Genomic DNA, 22,893 nt, shown 5'->3' with positions numbered 1-22,893 from the left:
GTCGTTTTTCTTGACGGAAAATATTTCGAATCTGAATTTTTTGTTTGAGTCATCCATTCGGAATTCCGAAAGCAGAAAACGCCCGTGTACTAGCTTCCTAAGCTCCATCGAATATAGTTCTAGGTAGGTACTTTTCCAGCTGTCAGATAAGCAAGCACGCCCATTTTTATCATCAACGTGAAGTTAGTTGGAGATCATTTACGATTAGCCTGAAGAAGTGTGAAGTTAGTGCGGAAGGAACGCAGTTGAGTCACGTCAAACATTTGTCAGATCTGGAGCAGTGTTCGAAAGTTTCTTCAATATGTTTAGTTGGTTATCAAAGGAAAATCCGAAAACGGAAAGCATCGAAAATGTGGTTGAAGGACTCAAAAGAATTTATAAATCAAAGTTATTACCGTTGGAAACCCATTACCAATTCCACGACTTTCATTCACCCCAATTAGAGGATCCGGACTTCGTCGCCAAACCGATGATCCTCCTCGTCGGACAATACTCCACCGGTAAGACGACGTTCATTAAATACCTCCTGGAGAGAGATTTTCCCGGGATCCGAATCGGTCCCGAGCCGACAACCGACCGCTTTATCGCGGTCATGTACGATGATAAAGAAGGCATAATACCTGGAAATGCTCTCGTAGTGGACCCCAAAAAACAGTTCAGACCATTAAGCAAGTTCGGAAACGCTTTTCTCAACCGATTCCAGTGCTCGACTTTAAATTCTCCCGTGTTGAACGGTATCTCTATTATAGACACTCCCGGGATTTTGTCCGGCGAAAAGCAGCGAGTAGACCGAGGTTACGACTTCACCGGTGTGCTAGAATGGTTCGCGGAAAGAGTGGACAGGATTATTCTACTATTCGATGCACATAAATTGGATATTTCCGACGAGTTTCGCAGATCCATCGAAGCCTTGAGGGGGCACGATGACAAAATCCGGATCGTTCTAAATAAAGCCGATATGGTGGATCATCAGCAGCTTATGAGAGTGTACGGAGCTCTCATGTGGTCACTGGGGAAAGTCCTTCAAACTCCGGAAGTAGCGAGAGTGTACATCGGTTCCTTCTGGGACCAGCCCTTCAGGTACGATGTCAACCGTCGCCTGTTCGAGGACGAAGAACACGATTTATTTAAAGACATGCAGAGTCTGCCCAGAAACGCCGCTCTCCGCAAACTGAACGATCTCATCAAGAGAGCGAGGCTAGCCAAAGTGCACGCGTACATCATATCCGAGTTACGAAAAGATATGCCATCTGTATTCGGAAAAGACGGAAAGAAAAAGGAGCTAATTAAAAATCTAGGACAAATTTATGATAAAATACAAAGGGAACACCAAATATCACCGGGAGATTTCCCCGAAATTAAGAAAATGCAAGAAAACCTGATGCACCATGACTTTACTAAATTTAATACTCTGAAAATAAAACTCTTGGAAGTGGTTGATAAAATGCTAGCCGATGATATTGCGCACCTCATGGACATGATTCCTCAAGAAGAATCCCAGACGGTGACGGATCCTATGATCAAAGGTTTGTGTATTCATTATCTATCACTTCACCATATTCGTAGCAAATATTTGCATGACAGTTCTACTTTAGACTTTGGTGTATTTACCCACTTCATTTCTATCCTGTTAATGTAATTGATATTTAATACAATGATATACAGGGGGATCGAAAAAATACCTCTTAGCTTCTCAACCACCCTACACATACGTGATATGCGTCTTTTTTCCGCACCATTGCACTAAACCCTGTGCCAAAAATAGTTAATGCGAGACAGAGGGAGGGAACACGATAATGAAAAAGTGCATCAGTTCCGTCCTAAAAGCACCTATTATGGCAAAAAATATATATTTTCTTAATTCTGTAGAAAAAAAATATGATTTTAAGAAAATAACCCGAGGGTAGGGTGGTTAAAGAAGAAAGAAAAATTGCTTCGTAAATTATGAAGGGTGATTTTACAAGGACAGTTATAAATATATTTTTTCTTTTGTTAATATATTTCTGTATTGTATAATTATAAATATTATACAATACAGAAATAGATGAGGGTATAAAGCAAAGCAATTTTGTGCAACTTCGTATAAACAGAGACACTACAATACATATGAAAATCAATTTTTCCAACCCTTATCTATACCCAATGGTGCATAGGGTACTGCGTTGTATTGACGCAGTGTTATCTTGATTATTACTTACATGAAGGCAAGGTGATCAGTCCTCCGCTTCAGGTACCAGTCCAGGGTAATATTGAATGAATATTAGAATAAAATAATTAATAATATTTATTTTCACTTCCTCCTCTGGGAATCGAACCCGGCACCTCTAAAACGGTAGCTAAACACGCTAACCATTACACCACGGAGGCGGGCAAAACCATAGCCACCCCAAATTATTTTACGGTTGAAAATTTTTTAAATAAATATATTTATTGTTTGTGCTTAAATTGAAATTAATTTAATTTACTCTACCTTTCTGGCATTTTTAATTTTTGACCCCACCGATTTAATTATGGATTTGGTATAAATATTTATATGAAAAAAATAGGTCACAAGCAAACATTATTACATTTGTGCAGAGTACTTTCTTTCTTGTCATTTTCTTTTTGTGTTCTCTGAAGTATGAAAAGAACATACAATATTTAGCAGTTACCCATATATGAAATATGAACATGCTCGTATTATCTGTATTTTAGATTTTTAATGACTTCAATAATTTTATTGCAACGGATTAGATCTGTTGGCTTCATCTTCAGATAGTCACCTCATTTTATTTAAAATTGGCTGAATAGAATGTTTTATTTTATGTAAATGACTTTTCTTTTCTTACCTAATGGATCATAAAGCAAAGCATTGAATGTTGTCTTTAATTTTCTCAGTAATACAAAATAGGCCATATTTTAAAAGTATTTTATATTTTGTAGTATGATGTAATATTTTCACTTTTATTCATTATTTACTTTCTTTTAAACACTTAAACACGAGTTATTGGCGACCAGTTTCGGAACATCCATTCCCTTTTCAAGCCAATTATAGTGTATAATTGACCTGCATGGTTCAATTAGATGAACAGATTTCGAAACCAGTTGTCAACAGCTAGAGTTTGAGTGACTTAAACAAAGTGAATAGTGAGAATATCATTCTGAAAACACAAAAATATAACATAAATGGAACCCTTCTAGAATTTAAAAATATGTTGTTAATTTTTCTATAATAATTTCATATATATATATATATATATATATATATATATATATATATATATATATATATATATATATATATATATATATATATATATATATATATATATATCCCTCTCCAAGCATAAGAGCTCAGTCTCTTTTTTGGATAGGCTCAGCACAACTAAAATTATAAGATTGTATTAAGTAGAAATGTATAGAAATTTTATTAAATTGGATAAAAAAATGTAACTATTTGAAAAATACAAATCAAAATATTCAAAAGTTTATTATACATTGAGCTTTCTTTCTCTACTTTAAAATTCACAAAATATTGCTTATAGCACATCTTTTCATTATTTGGATTTTTATTAACGCAACAGCCATTAAAATAATAAAAAATAAAATACGTGTTCTAATTTGTTTAGCAATGTTATTGTTTTTGAATAATTTTGTATCAAAAAGTATTTTTGACGATTTTATTATATTGTTTTCATGCTTATGTGAATAAATTTAAGATATGGGTAAGTTTCCCGTTGAGTTGGCTACTTCTAAAAATCCATTAACACCGTTTTCTAGGTAGCTGCTTGTTCATGTGTGACACATAATTTTTTAAATTATAGTTTCCAGAATTTTACAGCGTTTAATCGAAGTGGACTGTTTCTTACCAATTTTAATTTGTTGTCTGTTTTCGGTACAGATTTTCTCCATTTCAACATTCTGATTTTGTTCCAATGCCTTAAATCAGTTCCACCCACTACAGGGTTCAGTGATTCTCAATTCATTACTATTAGCACATTACTATTAACAACATTTTTAGTATTAATAATGAATCAAATCGTTTTTTTTGTTTGTTATTTTTTGTTGCATAAAACTGAATTTCTTTTTATGAAAACTTTTACATAGATAGAGTAGTTACAATATCAAATTTAAAATTTTAACATCAGTATATCTGACTCTATACAAACCTACACAGTTTTGCACACTTTATTTTACGATTTTGTGCAAAATATGGGCCATATTAAAATGTTTTTAATGCAGACCATTTTGTTCTTTTTTTATTTATCAAATTTTAGTTACAGAGAGATCATTTTTATTTTTCTCTTCTTCTAGTATCTTAATTTATGAATAGTTGCAATTTATGAATAGAATTGAACTGCAATTTTTTTTATTTTATTATTTATACAAAATACAAATGTGGCAATTGTTTGACTACGGCTTAACACCACTGAATTATTAAACAACATTTTTTTACATGAACGAATATAGAGGTGTACTTAGAATCATTGAAAATCCATAATCACTTTCACGGTATTATACATTTTAAATGTTTGTATCGATTCGGACCATCTGCTTTTTGCACTGCTTTTCTGCTACTTGACCCATTTGTGCTGTAGAAAATGTACAGTAACTGTAACAATATGTTGTTTTATGTACCATCTCGTGATAATATTAACTCGTATCTTTAAATAGAGACAGTATATAATATGTTTTGATACAGCAGATAATTTAAATGCTCGTATCACTAACTCTTGTCTATGATGACCGTAATTGTATGTTAATATAACATATATCTTATTCAAGCTCTACAATGTTTGAATATCTGTGATACTCAATTACATCACAGTTAAATGTGTCCAGCAGATTATCTATTTTTCAAGGCCTTGTTCCAATAATTATTAGTGAAAACCTAGTCATATAATATTACTATTATGAAGGGCATGTTTCACTAAATTTAATTTTATCAAACCAAATTGTTTGTTATTATGATTTTAATGAAGAAATTCAATGCTACCTATATTTGAATTTTAAAAAAAATATTCATGGTAATTTTTTATCAGAAACATCTCTAAAATGTGAAAAAAAGTATTTTCCTGTTTTGTCACGCATTTTTAACTTGTTATTGTGCCATTCATTTTTAGTTCAGGTATCATGTGTTACATTTTCAAAGAGTAAAATTACATTTTTTAATCAATATTTTTTATACAAAACGATTAAAAACAATAACATTTAATGAAATCAATAAAAAGCAATTATTTGCACAAATAAAAAACCAAATGACAAAGTGACGTTTCTTAAACAAGCGACAGATTTGAAAAACTCAAGAAGTTATGTAGCTTATCCAAATTTATTCTTGGAAATTTCATTGAACATTGTAAAACGGGTTGCATTAATTAAATACAGGGCAAAAGTAATACACCAGAAAATTCAGATTTTTAAATAGTGACTTATTTTCTATAACGTCTATTAATTAGCGTGCTATTAATAATAGGCTGTTTATACTGCGATTGGACTATTTAATACGCTATTTACAAATAAATTCAAAACAAAACATTGTTTTTCCTCATCATAGTAAGAATAATATGCAATAAAATTCTAAAGAATGGAAACCTATTACGAATTATATTCCTTATCAAATTACTACTACAGCAAAACTTACTTACAGCCAAAGCAACAACTAGGTTAAGGTCATATTTGCATAAGTATAAACAGTTTCAGTATAAAATTCACCTATGTATTATTAAATTTTTTCATAATATCAACACACCTTAGCTATAAAAACGCAATATCCATAATAGTAAACAGTTTTTTTTTGTCTTTGAGTATCCTCCACATGTCCATCTGCAGAATGTAATATACCACATGTGTTCATTACTTTATTCAATAGCCTTGAACCTAGGTAATGCGTTAGCGGGTTCCAGTCGATTCTGTATTGTATTGCAGCTATTAACACACTTTTTTTACAATAGCCATCAAACCAGTTTGAAGGATCGAAAAATAGCACTTAAATTGCGCCCATCAAAGGGTTAATAACAAGTAATTTGAGTTGATAGTCATTTGATTTGTAATCTATGTTGAGATATCAATCTAACCTCGAATAACTATTGAAAATATTAGAAGACGCACTATTTTATCACGTTTTCATTAAATTTAAATAAAATATGGACTAATAATATCGCTCACTCCTTTCAAGAACGTCATAAATGAAAAAAACTTGATTTTTCAGGAGAACGTTTTAATGTTTAAAAATATAACACAATGTATTAAAAATAAATATCAAGGCACTTATTGAACTTACTGTGCAACACATCTTTTTAGGTAAAACCTGAAGGATTTTTCTCCATTTGCAATATATTTCATATATTTAAAAAAATAATTAAACAATACCCTTTCTTCAAAATGCAAAAACAACACTTTCTGCCCTGTAGCGGGTGAATATTAAGTTAAAAATATGCCTCTTTTGCTGGGATATGGTACATTTTCTGGGCAATCCGAAAACAGGCACAACTGAAAATTGACGATTTTTGATTTATGACATTCTTGAAAGGAGTGAGCGATATATCCTTGGTAATCTGATGTCCTTATTTCTTAGAAAAAATAATACTGGTCATATCTCATGATGCGTCCCAGGCAGTTACTCCACTTTTTTCACTCGATTGAGGTTTTCACGCCTTTACCTAATATTTCTTTATTTGTTGTTCAGTCCTTTCAAAATATCCGCAACATCTTGATATAAAACAATATACCCATGACTTTTTTGTTACCGTTAAGGGTCCAGACGTCACATCCCTACGGTTATATTGGCTAATCACTTACCAATATTTAATTTATCAATACTTTAAAAATAGTATTATTTAAATTTCATCCAAAAATAACAAAAAATCAATATTTCATTAAATTATTCATAATTTTTAGAAACGCTAAGTAAGTTTATATTGCAAATAATCAATAAGGAATTCATGAACAAGAATATTATTTCAAAGTCAATTTAATAATGTTCACAATTCAGATATTTACAGTACCTAGTGAAGATAGACAGTGACCAAAATATTTGCTTACTATTTGAATTTAATTTCACTTAATCATTAGTTTTCCTTCCTTAATCATTAGTTTTCCTTACTTAATCATTAGTTTTCCTTACTTAATCATTAGTTTTCCTTACTTAATCATTAGTTTTCCTTATTCATTTCAACTTATTTTTTTTATAAACACCAATTTTCGTCACTAAAGTGAACTGAAAGATATATTAGTAGAACAATATGTTCTTATATTTATTTATCTGAATTATTTTGAGCAAAATAATATAATATACTCTGCAGAATTGTATAGAAAAACAGCACAATTTTATTCTGTATTTTCATATAGATATTTGAATTTTGTTAATAAAATAAAAATATATATAGTACCTATCTGATCACACTTGATGCAAGTGTACCAGATAATTGAATTTAATTTATACAAATAATTGGCGAATGTAATTGGAAAAAGGAGCAGAGGAAGACCGAGAAAAACATGGCACGATCAGGTATGCCAAATACTTGAAAGTGGTCAGGTTAGGAGTTGTAATAATCGGCGGGTATGCATGAGGAGATGCGTGAACGTGGTAGAGGCGAAAAATGTTTGCAAAGACAGAGTGGTGTGGCGTTCTGTTCTCTCTCCTACCCCTGCGGAGAAGCGGCGTGATGGTTAGTTAGTTTTAGTTAGTTACAAATAATTACCATTATAACGGAATTTCTTCCAGAGTTGTTAATGAAGAAATAAACATTAATCTAGCTATCCATATTTGACTTGAAACAAAAAATGGCCAAACAATTTAAAGTGGAAATTAAGATTGCAAACCTAGTGCCCATCAAAATTAATTTTTATACCGATTTTCATACTTATCTTTTCATACCTATCATTTTACTTACTAACCAGTACCCAGTTTAGCCCGAATGTGACTCGGGCAAGGAATTTGCATTGTAATGATAAGTCCGAGTGCTGCTTGGGAAAATCGTATTCCATCTCCTCGGTTCTGATTTGCCCGAGCCAAATATGTTATGTATTTGTTTTTATTGACTAACCCGAGCAGTGTTTGGGCAGTCTTGTTTCAACTTAGTGACGATTTCTTGCACTGGCTAATTTTCTTGCCAAAATTCGACTGTTAAGTGTTTAACAAGGGTATATAAATCTTGGTCACAACTGTCGTCAAGAAAAGGCGATTCAGTTGGCTTGGCCATGTACTCCGCATGCCTCCTGAGAGCCGCCATCAAGCTTGCCTCTTTTACAAGGCATCAGGTTCGCGCCGCCCAGGACGACCACTGCTGACAATTCGTCGGCAGTTCTCGTCAGAACTTTGGGACACGGATCTGACTTGGGAGGATGCAAGGGAGCTGCCAGCCGACAGAAAAGCCTGGAGACAGTTTGTGGACTCCATATGCTCCACCTAGGGAGCGGATATGGTTTAATAATAAAATATATTTTTGAAACATGGAATCACTCATTTGTGAAATATAATTTCTGCAGATATGATTTCGTTCAGTATTGATTTGTCATTGATATTTAACTGTAACATACGTAATACGGCGTTTGATGGGACGCCCGCTCTGAGATAACGTCGCCCAAAGGTACTTGCATACGATACGCATTTATGTAACGTTTTATCTATTAGTAATATTAATCAGTAGTCGTATATTTTTATCTTATCTGGTTTACGTTCTTCAATAAATCCTAACATTTACTAATGCCCCCAATATTGCATGACGACATGATTTATATTTAAGTTTGAATCATTTTATTTCTGTCAATTTGCTGAAAAAATTTAACAGGTGCTATGGTGTAGTTGGGTAGACGCTCCACTGCGAAACTGGCGTCGTGGGTTTGATTGGCAAAATAAATTTTAAAAAGATTTATTTTTAATTGGTCTGGGTGTTTATGACATGCTTTGCGGGTTATTCCTTTAAAAAATATAAAAAAACAACAACTAATCGTCGCGCATCGCGGCAAATGCGGAAAGGATAGAATACCAAACTAATTAAGTTCTTGAAACAATATACAAAGCAAATTATTATAGTAACTAGTAATGTTTCAAGTAAATAACGGTTCGTGTTATTTATATATTTTCTCTTTAACTGAGAATTTTTCTTTTCCTTTTCTGAAGAAACAAAAATCCACTAATTGATCTATAAACCGTGTACATAATAACCAAGGAAAAAAAACGCGCATCTAAAAAAATAAAAATCAAATCCTGTGAAAAAATAAGAACCGAGTTTTTACTTTTTTTACTTTTAAGCATTTTTTTTAATATTCACACTAAGGCAATTATGTAGGTGTTTCGGTAGCTAAATAATTAGGTGCATTTTTTACAATACGTCTGAACATTTTATTATGATATTAAGAGAATTTTTACTACTTCATCTACTGTTAAATCACTATCTACTTTAATATGACTATTGATGTCTCGTGATTGATAACATTACCTACCTTTAAACTTTTTTTATCTCGATATGAGGTAATGTAGATATTGAAATACCTGTTGCTATTTATTAGACTTTATCGTAAGTCCTGATACGATCTTAATAATACCGACTATCTTAATTTTAGGTTATATTTCTAGATCAGTGGTCCTTAACTTTTTGTATTTTTTTTTTTTTTATTAACATTAATTGTATACATTTATTTACAGAACAATTTTAAACATTTTTTTTTAAATTGCAAAGACCCACCAAGCCACCTTGTGTGTCTTGTCGGTGGAGTTCTTGTTGCATTATTTTTTTTTTGTTTTTAACCATTTTAACCTAATATACACACAAAAAAGAGAGAAAAATTAAGAATTTAAACTACTTTACATTATTATTTTACCCATTCCTTTATTTTGCCTTTGTTCCATATTTTATTTTGACCTCTAACATCCGTCGGCAACAAATTAAAAATGTTCGGAACGATATATTGCAGTGTTCGACTCCTATATTTACTGTTAATTCTCGGGACTATCAAACCCTCGTTGTGTGTAAATCGTGTATCATGGTTGTGTACTAGAAGATTTCGATATTTTTGTCTAGTTTGTTGTTCAACGATGATACTCATCCACAATATTCCACGTACCGGCAGTAATTTTAAATGTTTATATATATATCAAGATTGGATTGTCCCTTTGATTATATATATGACTGGGTACAATTTTTTTGATTATGGAATAGTGCAGATTTTAAACCATTTTTAAATTTGTTTTCCGTCGAATGTCCCAAAGATTAAATTCCAAATCTTTATATGGATTCTACTAAAGAACAGTAAATAATCTTTAAACTGTGTTAGAGGTACTGAACCCCACCAGTTTCATATGCGCGTTCACCAAACCCTTAATTGGAAAATCAATTATTTTTTTGCTCGACATAGTATGAAGAGATTAAAATAATAAGAAAGGTATCATCACAATGCACCAGCACGACAGTTAAAATTCGACAATCGGGCGGCAGTGTAGCCAGGAAATTATCACTTCCCTATTCTGTGTGATTCTCCGATTTCGTAAATCACATTTCGCAATGATGACACGTTATGACAATAGATCTAGTACATTTGTTATGACTTATTAGAAGAAGGATGAAAGTAGACTGAATGCAGTCGAAATGCGATCTCTCAGAAGAATGTGCGACAAAACGATGTATGATAGATGTACGAATAGTGAAATAAGGAAGGAATGCAAAGCTGAGATAAGCATTATCGATAAAATTAAGAAAGGTGTGTTGAGATGGTTTGGACATGTAGAACGAATGAGTGAGGAAAGAACGGTAAAACAAATTTATGAGGCGAATGTTCGCGGGAAAAGAAGCAGAGGAAGACCGAGAAAAACATGGCACGATCAGGTATGCCAAATACTTGAAAGTGGTCAGGTTAGGAGTCGTAACAATCGGCGGGTATGTATGAGGAGATGCATGAACGTGGAAGAGGCGAAGAATGTTTGCAAGGACAGAGTGGTGTGGCGCTCTATTCTCTCTGCCTACCCCTGCGGGGAAGCGGCGTGATGGTTAGTTAGTTAGTTAGTTAGTTTTATTTGAAGTCCTATCCCAGTAAAAAAAATGTACGATGCGTAGTGCGGGCATTGTTTTAGCGTTTGAGCTCTTGTATTATTTTTATTGCTAGATTGATATATTCCTTTCAAATAATATACTAGATATATTGGATAAGTTCAGTTATGGGATTCAAAATTTTCAAGAACCGGTCGCTCTTTACGAGCACTACCCCTACCCCCCCTGTATAAAAAAATTGTTTTTACATTTATTCATTTGTTTGCTTTTTATTCTGCACATAAACATAACATTCACATAACAATTGAGAATGCTCCAAATGCTGAAGCGTATATATCTGTCACGATATTCTTTTTGCTAACTGAATTTTTCCACTATTTTTTTTTCATCTTTCCAATTTTTTTTTTTCTTTGTGAGGTTCAAATATTTTTACAACGTTGTGGACCAAGTAAACCTAGCGAGCTCCGATACATGATCTCAATCGGAATTCGGCAAAATTTAGGCACCGGTTCTAGCGAACCTGCTGAATCCCGCCACTGGATAAATTAATATAACTAACTAAACTAACTAAGCATCACGCCGCTTCCCCGCAGGGGTAGGCAGAGAGAATAGAGCGCCACACCACTCTGTCCTTGCAAACATTCTTCGCCTCTTCCACGTTCATGCATCTCCTCATACATACCCGCCGATTGTTACGACTCCTAACCTGACCACTTTCAAGTATTTGGCATACCTGATCGTGCCATGTTTTTCTCGGTCTTCCTCTGCTTCTTTTCCCACTAACATTTGCCTCATAAATTTGTTTTACCGTTCTTTCCTCACTCATTCGTTCCACATGTCCAAACCATCTCAACACACCTTTCTTAATTTTATCGATAATCAGCTTTGCATTACTTCCTCATTTTACTATTCGCACATCTATCATACATCGTTTTGTCGCACATTCTTCTGAGAGATCGCATTTCGACTGCATTCAGTCTACTTTCATCCTTCTTTTGCCAACTCCATGTTTCACTTCCATACATTAGAGTTGGAACCAGGACTCCGTTGTGCACTGCCAGTTTAGCTTCCGCTGATAGGTTTTTATTTGGTATAACTGATTTCAGTGAACCATTCGCTTTGTTCCCAGCATTCACTCTCCTTTCTATGTCTTTATCAATCTTTCCATCATATCATTTTTTTTTAATAAGTGTGTTTTGACATCTGCCGAACCCAGGAGACTGACTCACCAAACCCCTGCGGTTCATTCGAACCCAGGTTAAAGAACCACTGTTCTAAATGCTCCTGGGACATAACATTTATCAATCTAAATTAATAAGTTAGAGTTTGGACTCATGTCATAAACTAGAGTACATTGTGTCAAGTAAGAAATGAGTAACGTAATGATTGGATGTGTGTAAATAAAATCGACAATGTATATTACACATATCGCTCACTCCTTTCAAAGTGTCATATATCAAAAAACTTGATTTTTCAGGAGATCGTTTTTAAAGTTTAAAAATATAATAAAATGTATTTAAAATAAATATCAAGCCACTTACAACATTTTGAGTGTGTCCAAATACTTGTTCACAAAATCTTGATTATCTCCAATTACAGGAGTTATCATACGAATATAAGAGTTTCTGCTTAATAAAAAAGCTTCTTTACATCTCACCAATAGATGTCTCTAGTGAAGTTATAGTGATTCAAGAACAAGGTTTCTAAAGTGGTTCATATATAAAGAACTTTCAAGAATTTGAGTAGTGTGGTTGTCAATAATGGGTAGAATTGGTGAATGTTACACGTGTGTAAAGTGATCACTTAAACCAGCCGATGACGGTCGTCAGCCCCGTAAATGCCCAGACTTCCATATTCTTCTTCATCTTTGATGAGATGTCAAAAAATAATATCAAGCCACTTATTGAAGTTTTTACTGTGCAACAGATCTTTTTAGGTAAAACCTGAATGTTTTTTCTCCATTTGAAAAACATTTAGTTTATTTAAAAAAATTATCAACAATACCTTTTCTTCAAAATGCAAAAACAACACCAACATGCCCTGTAGCGGGTAATTATTGTACTATATCCCGCTTTCAACTTTGGGGTATAGTACATTTTCTGGGCATTGCGAAAACATGCACAACTGAAAATTGAAGATTTTCGAAATATGAGGTTGTTGAAAGGAGTGAGCGATATCAATAATTACATTTGGGAACATTGTGTCAAAACATATGATACTCTGTTTTTTTTACATTTGTCACAGAATCAGTAAAATGTGATTTAAAAATTTATCATGTATGTTATTTTTTGACATTTCATCTTTGATGAAAAAGAATATGGAAGCCTGGGCATTTACGGGGCTGACGACCGACATAAGCTGGTTTAAGTGATCACTTTACACACGTGTAACATTGACCTATTCTACCCATTATTGACAACCACACTACTCAAATTCTTGGAAGTTCTATATATATGAAACAATTTAGAAACATTGTTCTAGAATCACTAGAACTTCACTAGAGACATCTATTGGTGAGATGAAGAAAAGCTTTTTATTAAGCAGAAACTCTTATATTAGTATGTGAGGTTCGAATCCTGGATTATAATCACACACATGAGAAACGCCAGAAAATATCATTTTCATTAAAAAAAATTTAGCTTATAATTTGAACAGTTTTATTTACAACATTTTTAGTGTGTCCAAATTCTTGTTCACAAATCTGGATTATCTCCAATTACAGGATATATCTCCAATTACAGGAATTAATAATATGAAAAATAACTCCTGTAATTGGAGATAATCCAGATTTGTGAATAAGTATTTGGACACACTCAAAATGTCTACTTGTGGCCCGCGTAGCATATCACACATTTTTTTATATTTCTTGTTTGCTTTGAATAATAAAAGAAATGTTTCATTAATTAATTCGGCAGTCACTTTGTGGTAAAATCTATCCATTTTTAATTAATATTTTAACACCGTAATTACGGTGTTTGAAAATGCTGCGGAATGCATCGAAACACGTGTCACAGTAGATTTTAAGAAATAGTGTTATTTACTAAGTAAAACATTAATTAAAAATAAAAGAAATGTTTTACAGCCTGGTAGGAAATCTCATTTCTAAAATCTGGCCTGGCTGCTGAAAAGGTTGGCCACCCATGTTGCTTCAGAATCATCCTACTTCAGAATCATTCAGATTTTTAATTGTTGAATACACTTTGAAAGGTGGAGCATTTGAAGGCATTGAAGACACCGTCTCCCCATTCGGTTACAAGAGAGGAGAGGGTGTGGACGCTGGACACGGTGACGCGGAATGGATCGTCAATAAAGAAAAACCCAAATACGACGACTTGTTCTTTTCTCTGGGACCAGTCGACGGGAAATTATCCGGCGGAGGTAAGCTCACATTTATTTTAATCCTAAATTAATATCAAATTTCGGTACGAAGTGTAAATACAGTAGAAGCCGGTTATAACATGTCTTTTATAACGCATTCGGATATACCGCAGGTCTTTTTTGCCATATACAAGTACTGCAAGGCAAATTAAAATTGACCCTTAAAGAAACAAAGTTTAATGTACTTGTCAAGTAATATTTTATTTATGCATTTGGAGTTTAATTTGTAGAACTCCATTTTAATTTATATATTAAATGTTAAAATCAAACACTGATTTTTTTGAGTCTAAGTTGCATTTAATTTTTTTTTTAAAAACACATAAAAAATCAATTTTGTGACAGTTGTTTCACCTAGTTATGGTATTTTCAAACGAATGTCGTTCATTCATTTGAAAATGCCATAACTAGGTGAAACATTTGTCATAAAGTTGATTTTAATGTGTTTTTTTTTACAATAAAATGCAACTTAGTAGACGCAAAAGATCGGTGTTTGATTTCAGCATTTAATATATTAAGTAATATTTTGGTGGGCTTCCAACTAAAATATATCAAATTTCAGCCCTGCATGTCCCAAAATCTGTATAGGTGAATGCAATTCGGCAAAGTTTTAGACAATTCATTTATACCGCAGTGATCATATAAAGCGGATCAGATCGGACCCTCACAAACCCGCTCTATAACCAACCTCCACTGTACTTGGTTTTGCTTTGGGGCAGCAGAAATATTTTAACTGACAATACTGTCTGAACTTATTCTTAGATATTTGATTTCAAATCCTTTTAAGTGCGGACATTAGTGGCGATGCATGAAAATTTTAAAAATCTGCAAAAATTTTCCAGAACTTTTTATTTGCCACATGAAGAGATTAAGTACTTCAAAACACATTTATGTGTGCATAGATTAGGTTAGCATGTTTATAATCTTGATAGGCACCTTGCTGAAGTCGTTTACTCTGGGTGTTTTGATGTGTTTATATTTCCACTCCTATATACTGACAAACCTAAGATTAAGGAACCTTGGTGGCAACGCCCAAATTGATAATTTTTATAAATAAAGTAAATACTTATCTCTATATTTATGTTGAATAAAAACAGCATATTTTAGCAGTTTTATATTGAAAAATGATTCATATTTTAAAATATAAATATGTATAATTAATAGAAGTATAATTGTAATTTGTTGTTGGAAAGTCGCGGTTTTTCTTTTATACCCCTCAAAAACAGCTTGTCACAAAAGAGTAGATAATAATTAAGCATGCTGTTGTAGTTCCTATGGCAGCATTCATATTCATAATTACAAAAACAACTTTTTGTAATTATGAATATCACTATAAATATTTATAGTGATTTTAAAACAAAGTTACATTTTAATTATAAAATGGAAAATCACAAGGTTAGTGCTTCAAATATAAATTATACAAAAACAACTACATACACATAATAGCTATGATATGCTCAAATGTATTTACAATTCCAATACGAATGATACAAGATAACAAATTTTGTGTTCCCATTGTTGAAATTGTTCATATTTGTATTCTCATTTTTACTCTTGTTTTGATAGGTTTAATTAATTTCTATTGTGTTGACTCATATCTTGAATGAACGATTTCCAGCGGCAAAGTCGGAAATGGTCAAGTCCAAATTACCCCAGTCGGTCCTTAGCAAAATATGGAAACTGTCCGATATCGACAAGGATGGCCATCTGGACATTGATGAGTTTGCGCTCGCGATGCATCTCATCGGCGTAAAGATTGACGGCCACGATCTGCCCACGGAGTTGCCGGGCCATCTTGTTCCGCCATCCAAAAAGCAGTAAGACATCTCACTAAACATACCTCACCAGTTTCATCACACGCATTTATACATACTAATATTTTAATAGCAAAATTTTCATATTTAACTCCTTGCCACTGATGAATAATACTAATAATCATTATTTTTACAATTTCTACTAAGCTTATTGATAATTTTTCCAGTTATATATTTATAGAGCCTACCAATACATGGGTGTATACCAATACATGTATATATCTTACAAAGAACGGAAGAAATGTCAATTTTGCCTTCATTCTTTCGATAAAAGTGCTACCTTCATTATTTATTTCATTATCAGCATTTAAATTCACAAAACCAAACGTTTAAACTACTACTAACCTGAAATTAACATTTTCAGACAATATTTGAATTTAAAAAAATAAATAAATACTAATTAACCCTTATCTGGGCACTTTATTTGGAGCTACATTTATAATATACTTTGCGCCATATATGTAATTGAGAATTGTCTCATGAGATACAATATTGCGTTCATATTGTATAATATTGAACTCTAATAAATACACATTTATTTCTAAAATAACTGTATAAAATACCTGTGACCCAGGCAATACAGATATTTGGATCTTTTGTTTGTATCTTTCTCTAATATACTCTGATGTATTTGCTTTAACTAACACTTCATAATTAAACAGGAGGTGGCTCCATTGGTACTAACTCTTTATGTTAAGAATATTCTTAAATATTTTAAAACAATTTCTGCCTTCTCAATGTGTTAGTTTAAGAGAGAAAAAATAAGAAAACTATGTATCCTGTACTTTGTCAAGAAAAGCGTTGATAGTATTTTAATTATTTTCTTACTATCTGAAGTTGTTTTCAAAGCAGATAATGTGTACCCTATTGTACTGCAATATAGTTTTCTCTTTTTTTGTCACAAAAAAGTTTAAAGGAAAACGTAACATTATTTATAAAATCAGTGGTGGTTTGAATATGAAAATGTTGATTGGGAATATTGTTTGCTATTGTACTATTAATTACCATTAATCGCTTTTAATCACCTAGTATAATTTAAACAGTAACACATGTGTGTAACAACTGCATTCAATTGTGCATAGACAGTTATGTATCATAGTTATTAGTACCTCAGCGAAAATTTATAATAATTAGGATTCTTGTCCAAAATCATGGAAGAGCCATCTTTATGGCATCGTTTAGGATCAATTATATTTTTTCCTTGTATTTGCATAATTCATTAGATTTTTTTTTCAAAATATAAGTACAAAACATTTTTATGGTTGTGTCACATTGTTGTCTGGTGATTTTTGTCATCAACCCCAACCCTAATTAGTATACTAATTAGGGTCTAGTATACTAATTGGTATACTAATTAGGGTCTAGTATACTAATTGGTATACTAATTAGGGTCTAGTATACTAATTGGTATACTAATTAGGGTCGTATACTGATCACAAGTAACCACAAACGCATTTCCGATCTGTACAATGTTTTTTGGCATCTCGCGATCTACCAAAAGTAAGTATCCGGCTCTCTACCAACAGTATGTAAAAGACACTTTTAAGCATTTCCCGCAAACAATGTGCTAAGAATAAGATATGGTGTGATGCGTTTCTTCATTAATTTTGAGCAGAAGGTGGTGTTCAACTTCGGCTTAGCCTTTTACAAATTAAATGGCAAAGTCATTTTTTGATTTTCCTGTACCATCTTTGCCATCTAAAAGCAAGCAAATAAAAACGGCACAATATCTCCACCAATTTTTCGATTTCATAAGAATAGTCCAACGTGTTTCACTCAAATTGCTCCCAAAAATCATTAAATAAGAATGCTACAAGGAAAAAATATAATCAACTATAATTAATTGTAGATATCTTAACTAATAATAGTAATTGTTTTTCTGAATATTGTATTTTGCTTACTATTGCATTATTATGAAGCTTTTGTAGTTTTCATATACTTATTTCTAAGTGCAAATGCTAATAAAACATTCTAATAGTTTTATTTTACCTGTTTCAAGCTCTTCTGCTGATAATCTTTACAAGTATTTTAACTTTCCATTGTGTTTAACGATTAAAGTTACACAAATTGTTTATTATTTTGTTTTATCGTTATGTTAAAATATCATTGTTTGCTATCAGGCATTGCAAACACAATAAATAAATAATTTTTAAAGAGAAAAAAAGTTTTTTCTCCATTCAAACCATTTTTATTTTAAGCAATTATATTTTTATGTGTAAATACAAAATTATATATTTTTACCTCAAACTATATAAGTTGCAAAATCATTGTTTTGTTGTATTTAAAATAATGCAGAATCTGTACAAAAATCCAAGGTCACTATATTTTGTAACATAGGTCTTCCGAACAGGTTTAGTTCATTTAATTATTTGTTTAAGTTTTTTTTTTCATTTATGGTATTGGATACCAAACAGCAATATTTAAAAATGTTTATTATTTTAACGTAAAAATACACTATATATATCGCAATACAGAAATTAATATTGTTGAATGATAAATAATTGAACACAGATTGCATTTATAGCCGTACAATATATTCTAGATGTCATTTTAAGGATATAGAAACTACTCGTAAAGTAATGGGAAGTGCAAAGTTGAATGGAGTTGTAAGATGGTTAAGTTACGAATTCAGTTAGTCATTATTGTATGCAGATTGGTATATTTTTGCTGACCACAAACGATACAAATTTCAAATGACCAACTTCCCATAGCGCAGAATGTGGGTGAAGCTAACAATACACCAGGGTCATTTGCATGTTGCATGAACTATATTTGCTACACACTTTGTTCAATAATTCAATCACACATTCATATAAAACAGGTATGTGTATTATATAATTATTTCTCTCTTGTATTTTTATTACTATTATTATTGTAATGTTAGTCATTGCGACAGTTTATAATTTAATCTGAAATTTTCTGTTGATTAGTAATGCAGATGAAATAATTTATGATTATAAAAATGTATTTGTTTCATGCAGGGCTTTTTTTTTAAACAAAAAAGGTCCCGGAACTCACTTCATGTCAAGCTTTTTACTAAAACAATTTTTTATTTATTTATATAAAGATAAATATTTGTTTGTTATTATTTACACAAATATTTCGATTTCATACTATTTCTGTGAGCCTAAGAGGCTCATTATTAGAAATAGGTATCATATTGTGGTAGAGTGGGTTCGAACCGAGAAACTCTGACTTAAGAGTCAGCGACACTAACCACGGGACCACAACCTGATATTTGCATATCATTTAAATTAAATTTAAAGCAACTTTTCCTATCATTTCAACGAATTATACAAATAAAGATTGTAATTACGTAAGCGCAAACATTGTTTCGTCTAATTGATTTTGATAATTAAAAAAAAAATGTCTGAAAAAAGGTGCCGGAACACCGTTCCACCGCGTTACATGGAGAAAAAAACTCTGGTTTTATACATACATTTTTTGTTTAGTAAATAAAATTAATTGTTAGTAATAAAATTGTCCGCCTCCGTAGTGTAATGGTCAGCACGCTCGGCTACCGTTCTGGAGGTCCCGGGTTCGATTCCCAAGGGGGGTAAAAATAAATACAAGTGATTTTTTCACTGTAATATTTATTCGATATTACCATGGACTGGTACCTGAAGCGGAGGGCTGATCACCTTTCCTTCATAAGTAAAACGATCATGATAACACTGCGTTTATAAGACACAGTGCCCTATGCACCATTGGGGTGCGGATAAGGGTTTTATTATTATTAAATAAAATTGTGTAGATTACAAATAGTAATACACAACTAATATCCATCTACTGCTTAATGCTTACCGGTTCCAAGACGGAATTAAGTCTCTATTATTTTAAGTGCCTACTGCTGTTGGTAATCTTCTGATTATGCACACATTAGAAGTTGTACAATCTACCTTACGCCGATGATATGGTCTCGCCTTCGGATATAATGATTTGTTATGCAAAATGACCACTACCTACCTTGCGGATCGGCACAATGAGCCATGGTCAGATGTAAAATGAATACAAACAGGTCAGGAAGTCCCCGTTTGCTCCAGATTGTAATGAATGATCCACGCTTGCTTGTCGGCCACATAATAGCTCACTAGGAAATGCATATTTGAAACGGTTAAGTATGAGAAGGTTATCGTCTGCATCCTCATAGTAAGTAGCCATCGCTGATAATAAACTTCCACATTATTGGAAACACGCATGTATCGATTGCTTTTTTCTAATCTAACTTAATAGTAATATATCGCACTTAAATCATTCGTATTGCTAACAATAATGCTGAATTGACTCATTTCCTGTACTAATTTTATCTTATATTTTTATGAATCACCATATTTAATTACTTTTAATATGCCCTTATTTTTAATGGCAGTAATTTTCGTATGTAAATGAGGAATGTTGCAATGCCTAAGCGCACAATTAATTATTTTTTTTGTTTTGCAAATTAATTTTGTTGTTTTTGTTTTTTATTTAAAAATTGCCCTCGAATAAAATTATGTTGAATAAAATTGCTTTAATACCTCAGTTATGATATGACCGAGGTACATTATGATAATAATGTGTTTATACTGGCATGAGGAGATTGTCCCCTGTAAATTACTCTGTGACTGATGACTAACGTGGATTGTGTTTGCGCAGACAAGAAGTATTGGAATAGATGACTAGGAGTATGTTGGAGTGGTCAGTGAGTGGGACTCATTGAATTCACTACGAATGGACAACAGTGTCGACTCTCACAATGGATATACATGAATAGAGGCTGATCCCATACACACTTCATTTGTAATTTAGCCATTTATATTTCATTGATACGTTTACATGTACGGAACAGATTGTAATATATTTTGGATAAAGCTTTACGTACTGAATATGTTTGTGTAAAAATATTTAGTTTTTGATAAGTAAATCATAACCGCTTGTGGATGATGATATTGATTGATGAATCGTACTCCTGTATATAAAATTTGTGTTAAGTAAATACATACATGACAGATTTCAGGTCGGTATCGCATATGTGAAGACTTATAGAATTTTTATGGTTATATGATCCAATTACGCAGGAATAAATTCCATTCGCCAACCTTTTGGGACTTTAGTACTTTACTTTTTTTTTCAATAATATAATATTGTTTTTACTGTATTTAAGAAATGAATAAAAATTTGGTCACTGCGTAGGTAAAAAAATATTACTTAAATTGCTCAAAAGCATCTGAGAAATTTTTAATCTAACTGCCGCAAAGGGAAATTGGTTTATCAAGAACTTTGTAGGTCCTGCGTATAATTCCGAGTGATTGAAAATAAATCAAAGTGATATGTATTTAATATCATCCTGGACTGATCACCTCGCTTTCAATAAGCATTGCTTTAATACCTTTCAGTCCTCTATTCAATGTTGAGTGCGGATAGTGTCAAAAGAAGACCTTATAAAAATAATAGCATTTTTTTAAATGACTTTTTGAACGCAGGTCTTCTTCATCATTTTCAAGTCTCCTTCATTTTTTATCATATGTAATATCTTCCTGCGTAATTTTATCCTGACACCAATTTTTATATGGTAATATTTAAAATATTAGAGCTTTTACAGAGACAAAATCGCTTAATAATAAAAAAGTTTTAAGAAATATATTACTACGTTTACTTTATATGTATAATTCTGGCATATCACTTTTTTGTCGTTCCTTTTTGGTTTTATGCTTCACAAATCTGTTTAGCCAAACTATCTGTATTATTTATTCTTAATTAGTTTTATTGATTGTTACCTAAATTGAAGACAATCCATTGTTAACACGATAAAGTATCTTTATTTCGAGTATCAATGCGTTCTTAGTTTAATTCACTGTTTAAATTTATATAAATTTATGTTTTATCATCAATCTAGTATAAATTACGTGTTATATTTTACTAAATATAATTTTATTAACTCGGTATTTTAAAATACGAGTTATTTTTAAAGCCAATCAAAGTATTCAACTTTTAATTAAAAATAAAAAATCACAAGAGAAAATAAACGTCTTTAATTCAATTTAATTATTCAGAAGTCACATTATGCGTTTTGAAATTTCAAGTTTACAGTTCTTTCGATGGTAATATTTAAGCCAGGGTTTTCATTTAAAATGTAATACAAAATAATTGGTAGTATTCTAATTAAAATCTGTAATAAAATAAGGAAGATAAAAATTATCAAACTATCTATATTTTTAATTAAATGAAAACGGACTAACCATTATGTGTTAGGGATGGGAAGTCATTACAAGCTAGCATAGCTTCAAACAATTTCCCAAAAATGCGTTTACTCATGAATAAATTATTGAATTTTAAAATATAGCAAACTCTCTGTTTACCGAGATGGGTGGTAAATAAGTTGGAACAAAATTTTATCACCAATTTTGTAATTTTATTTTTTATTTTCAATTTTAATTTCCCGGATAATCTCTTTCCTGGTTAGTCAAATAATATTAAAAAATTTTCGAAGCATTATTATTTCGAGCACACATCAAACAGCATTTTTTAAAAGGACATGAGAATATTAGCTGCGCATAAAAATAAGAAATATTTGTTTTTTATAATTTTTGAAGCTACTTAGAATTTTTTTCTAAAATACTAGATATCGCGGATAATCGACTTTCCCGTTCATTTGATCATGATAAATCAAGTATTTGATGAACAAAGAAAAATAGAAATAAATTTCTCAATATTAAATTTGTTAAATCAAATATTTCCCCTGAGTGATAAAATCATGTCGA

The 22,893-nt window shown here is 31.8% G+C and overlaps 1 protein-coding gene across 2 annotated transcripts; it reads left to right on the top strand.

Moving 5' to 3' along the window:
- Window positions 1-214: 214 nt before the first annotated feature.
- On the top strand, window positions 215-22,327 carry Past1 (putative achaete scute target 1). Of its 2 annotated transcripts, XM_088278201.1 has the most exons (4): window positions 215-1,526; window positions 14,172-14,342; window positions 15,958-16,156; window positions 20,789-22,327. In XM_088278201.1, exons 1-4 carry the CDS (start codon window positions 302-304, stop codon window positions 20,805-20,807), a joined length of 1,614 nt encoding a protein of 537 aa, XP_088134327.1. In that variant the 5' UTR covers window positions 215-301; the 3' UTR covers window positions 20,808-22,327. The 2 variants fall into 2 exon arrangements, with proteins under 2 accessions (XP_088134327.1, XP_088134328.1); XM_088278202.1 differs by lacking the exon at window positions 20,789-22,327 and having other exon boundaries at window positions 15,958-16,160.
- The last annotated feature ends 566 nt before the right edge of the window (window positions 22,328-22,893 follow it).

Source organism: Brachycentrus maculatus, unplaced genomic scaffold (assembly GCF_059751285.1).
Source record: "Brachycentrus maculatus isolate JH-2025_06_01 unplaced genomic scaffold, ASM5975128v1 h1tg000055l, whole genome shotgun sequence".
Classification (NCBI taxonomy): Eukaryota; Metazoa; Arthropoda; class Insecta; order Trichoptera; family Brachycentridae; genus Brachycentrus; species Brachycentrus maculatus.
The sequence above is the reverse complement of the archived record's forward strand: the minus strand, read 5'-3'. Positions and strand labels throughout refer to the sequence as shown.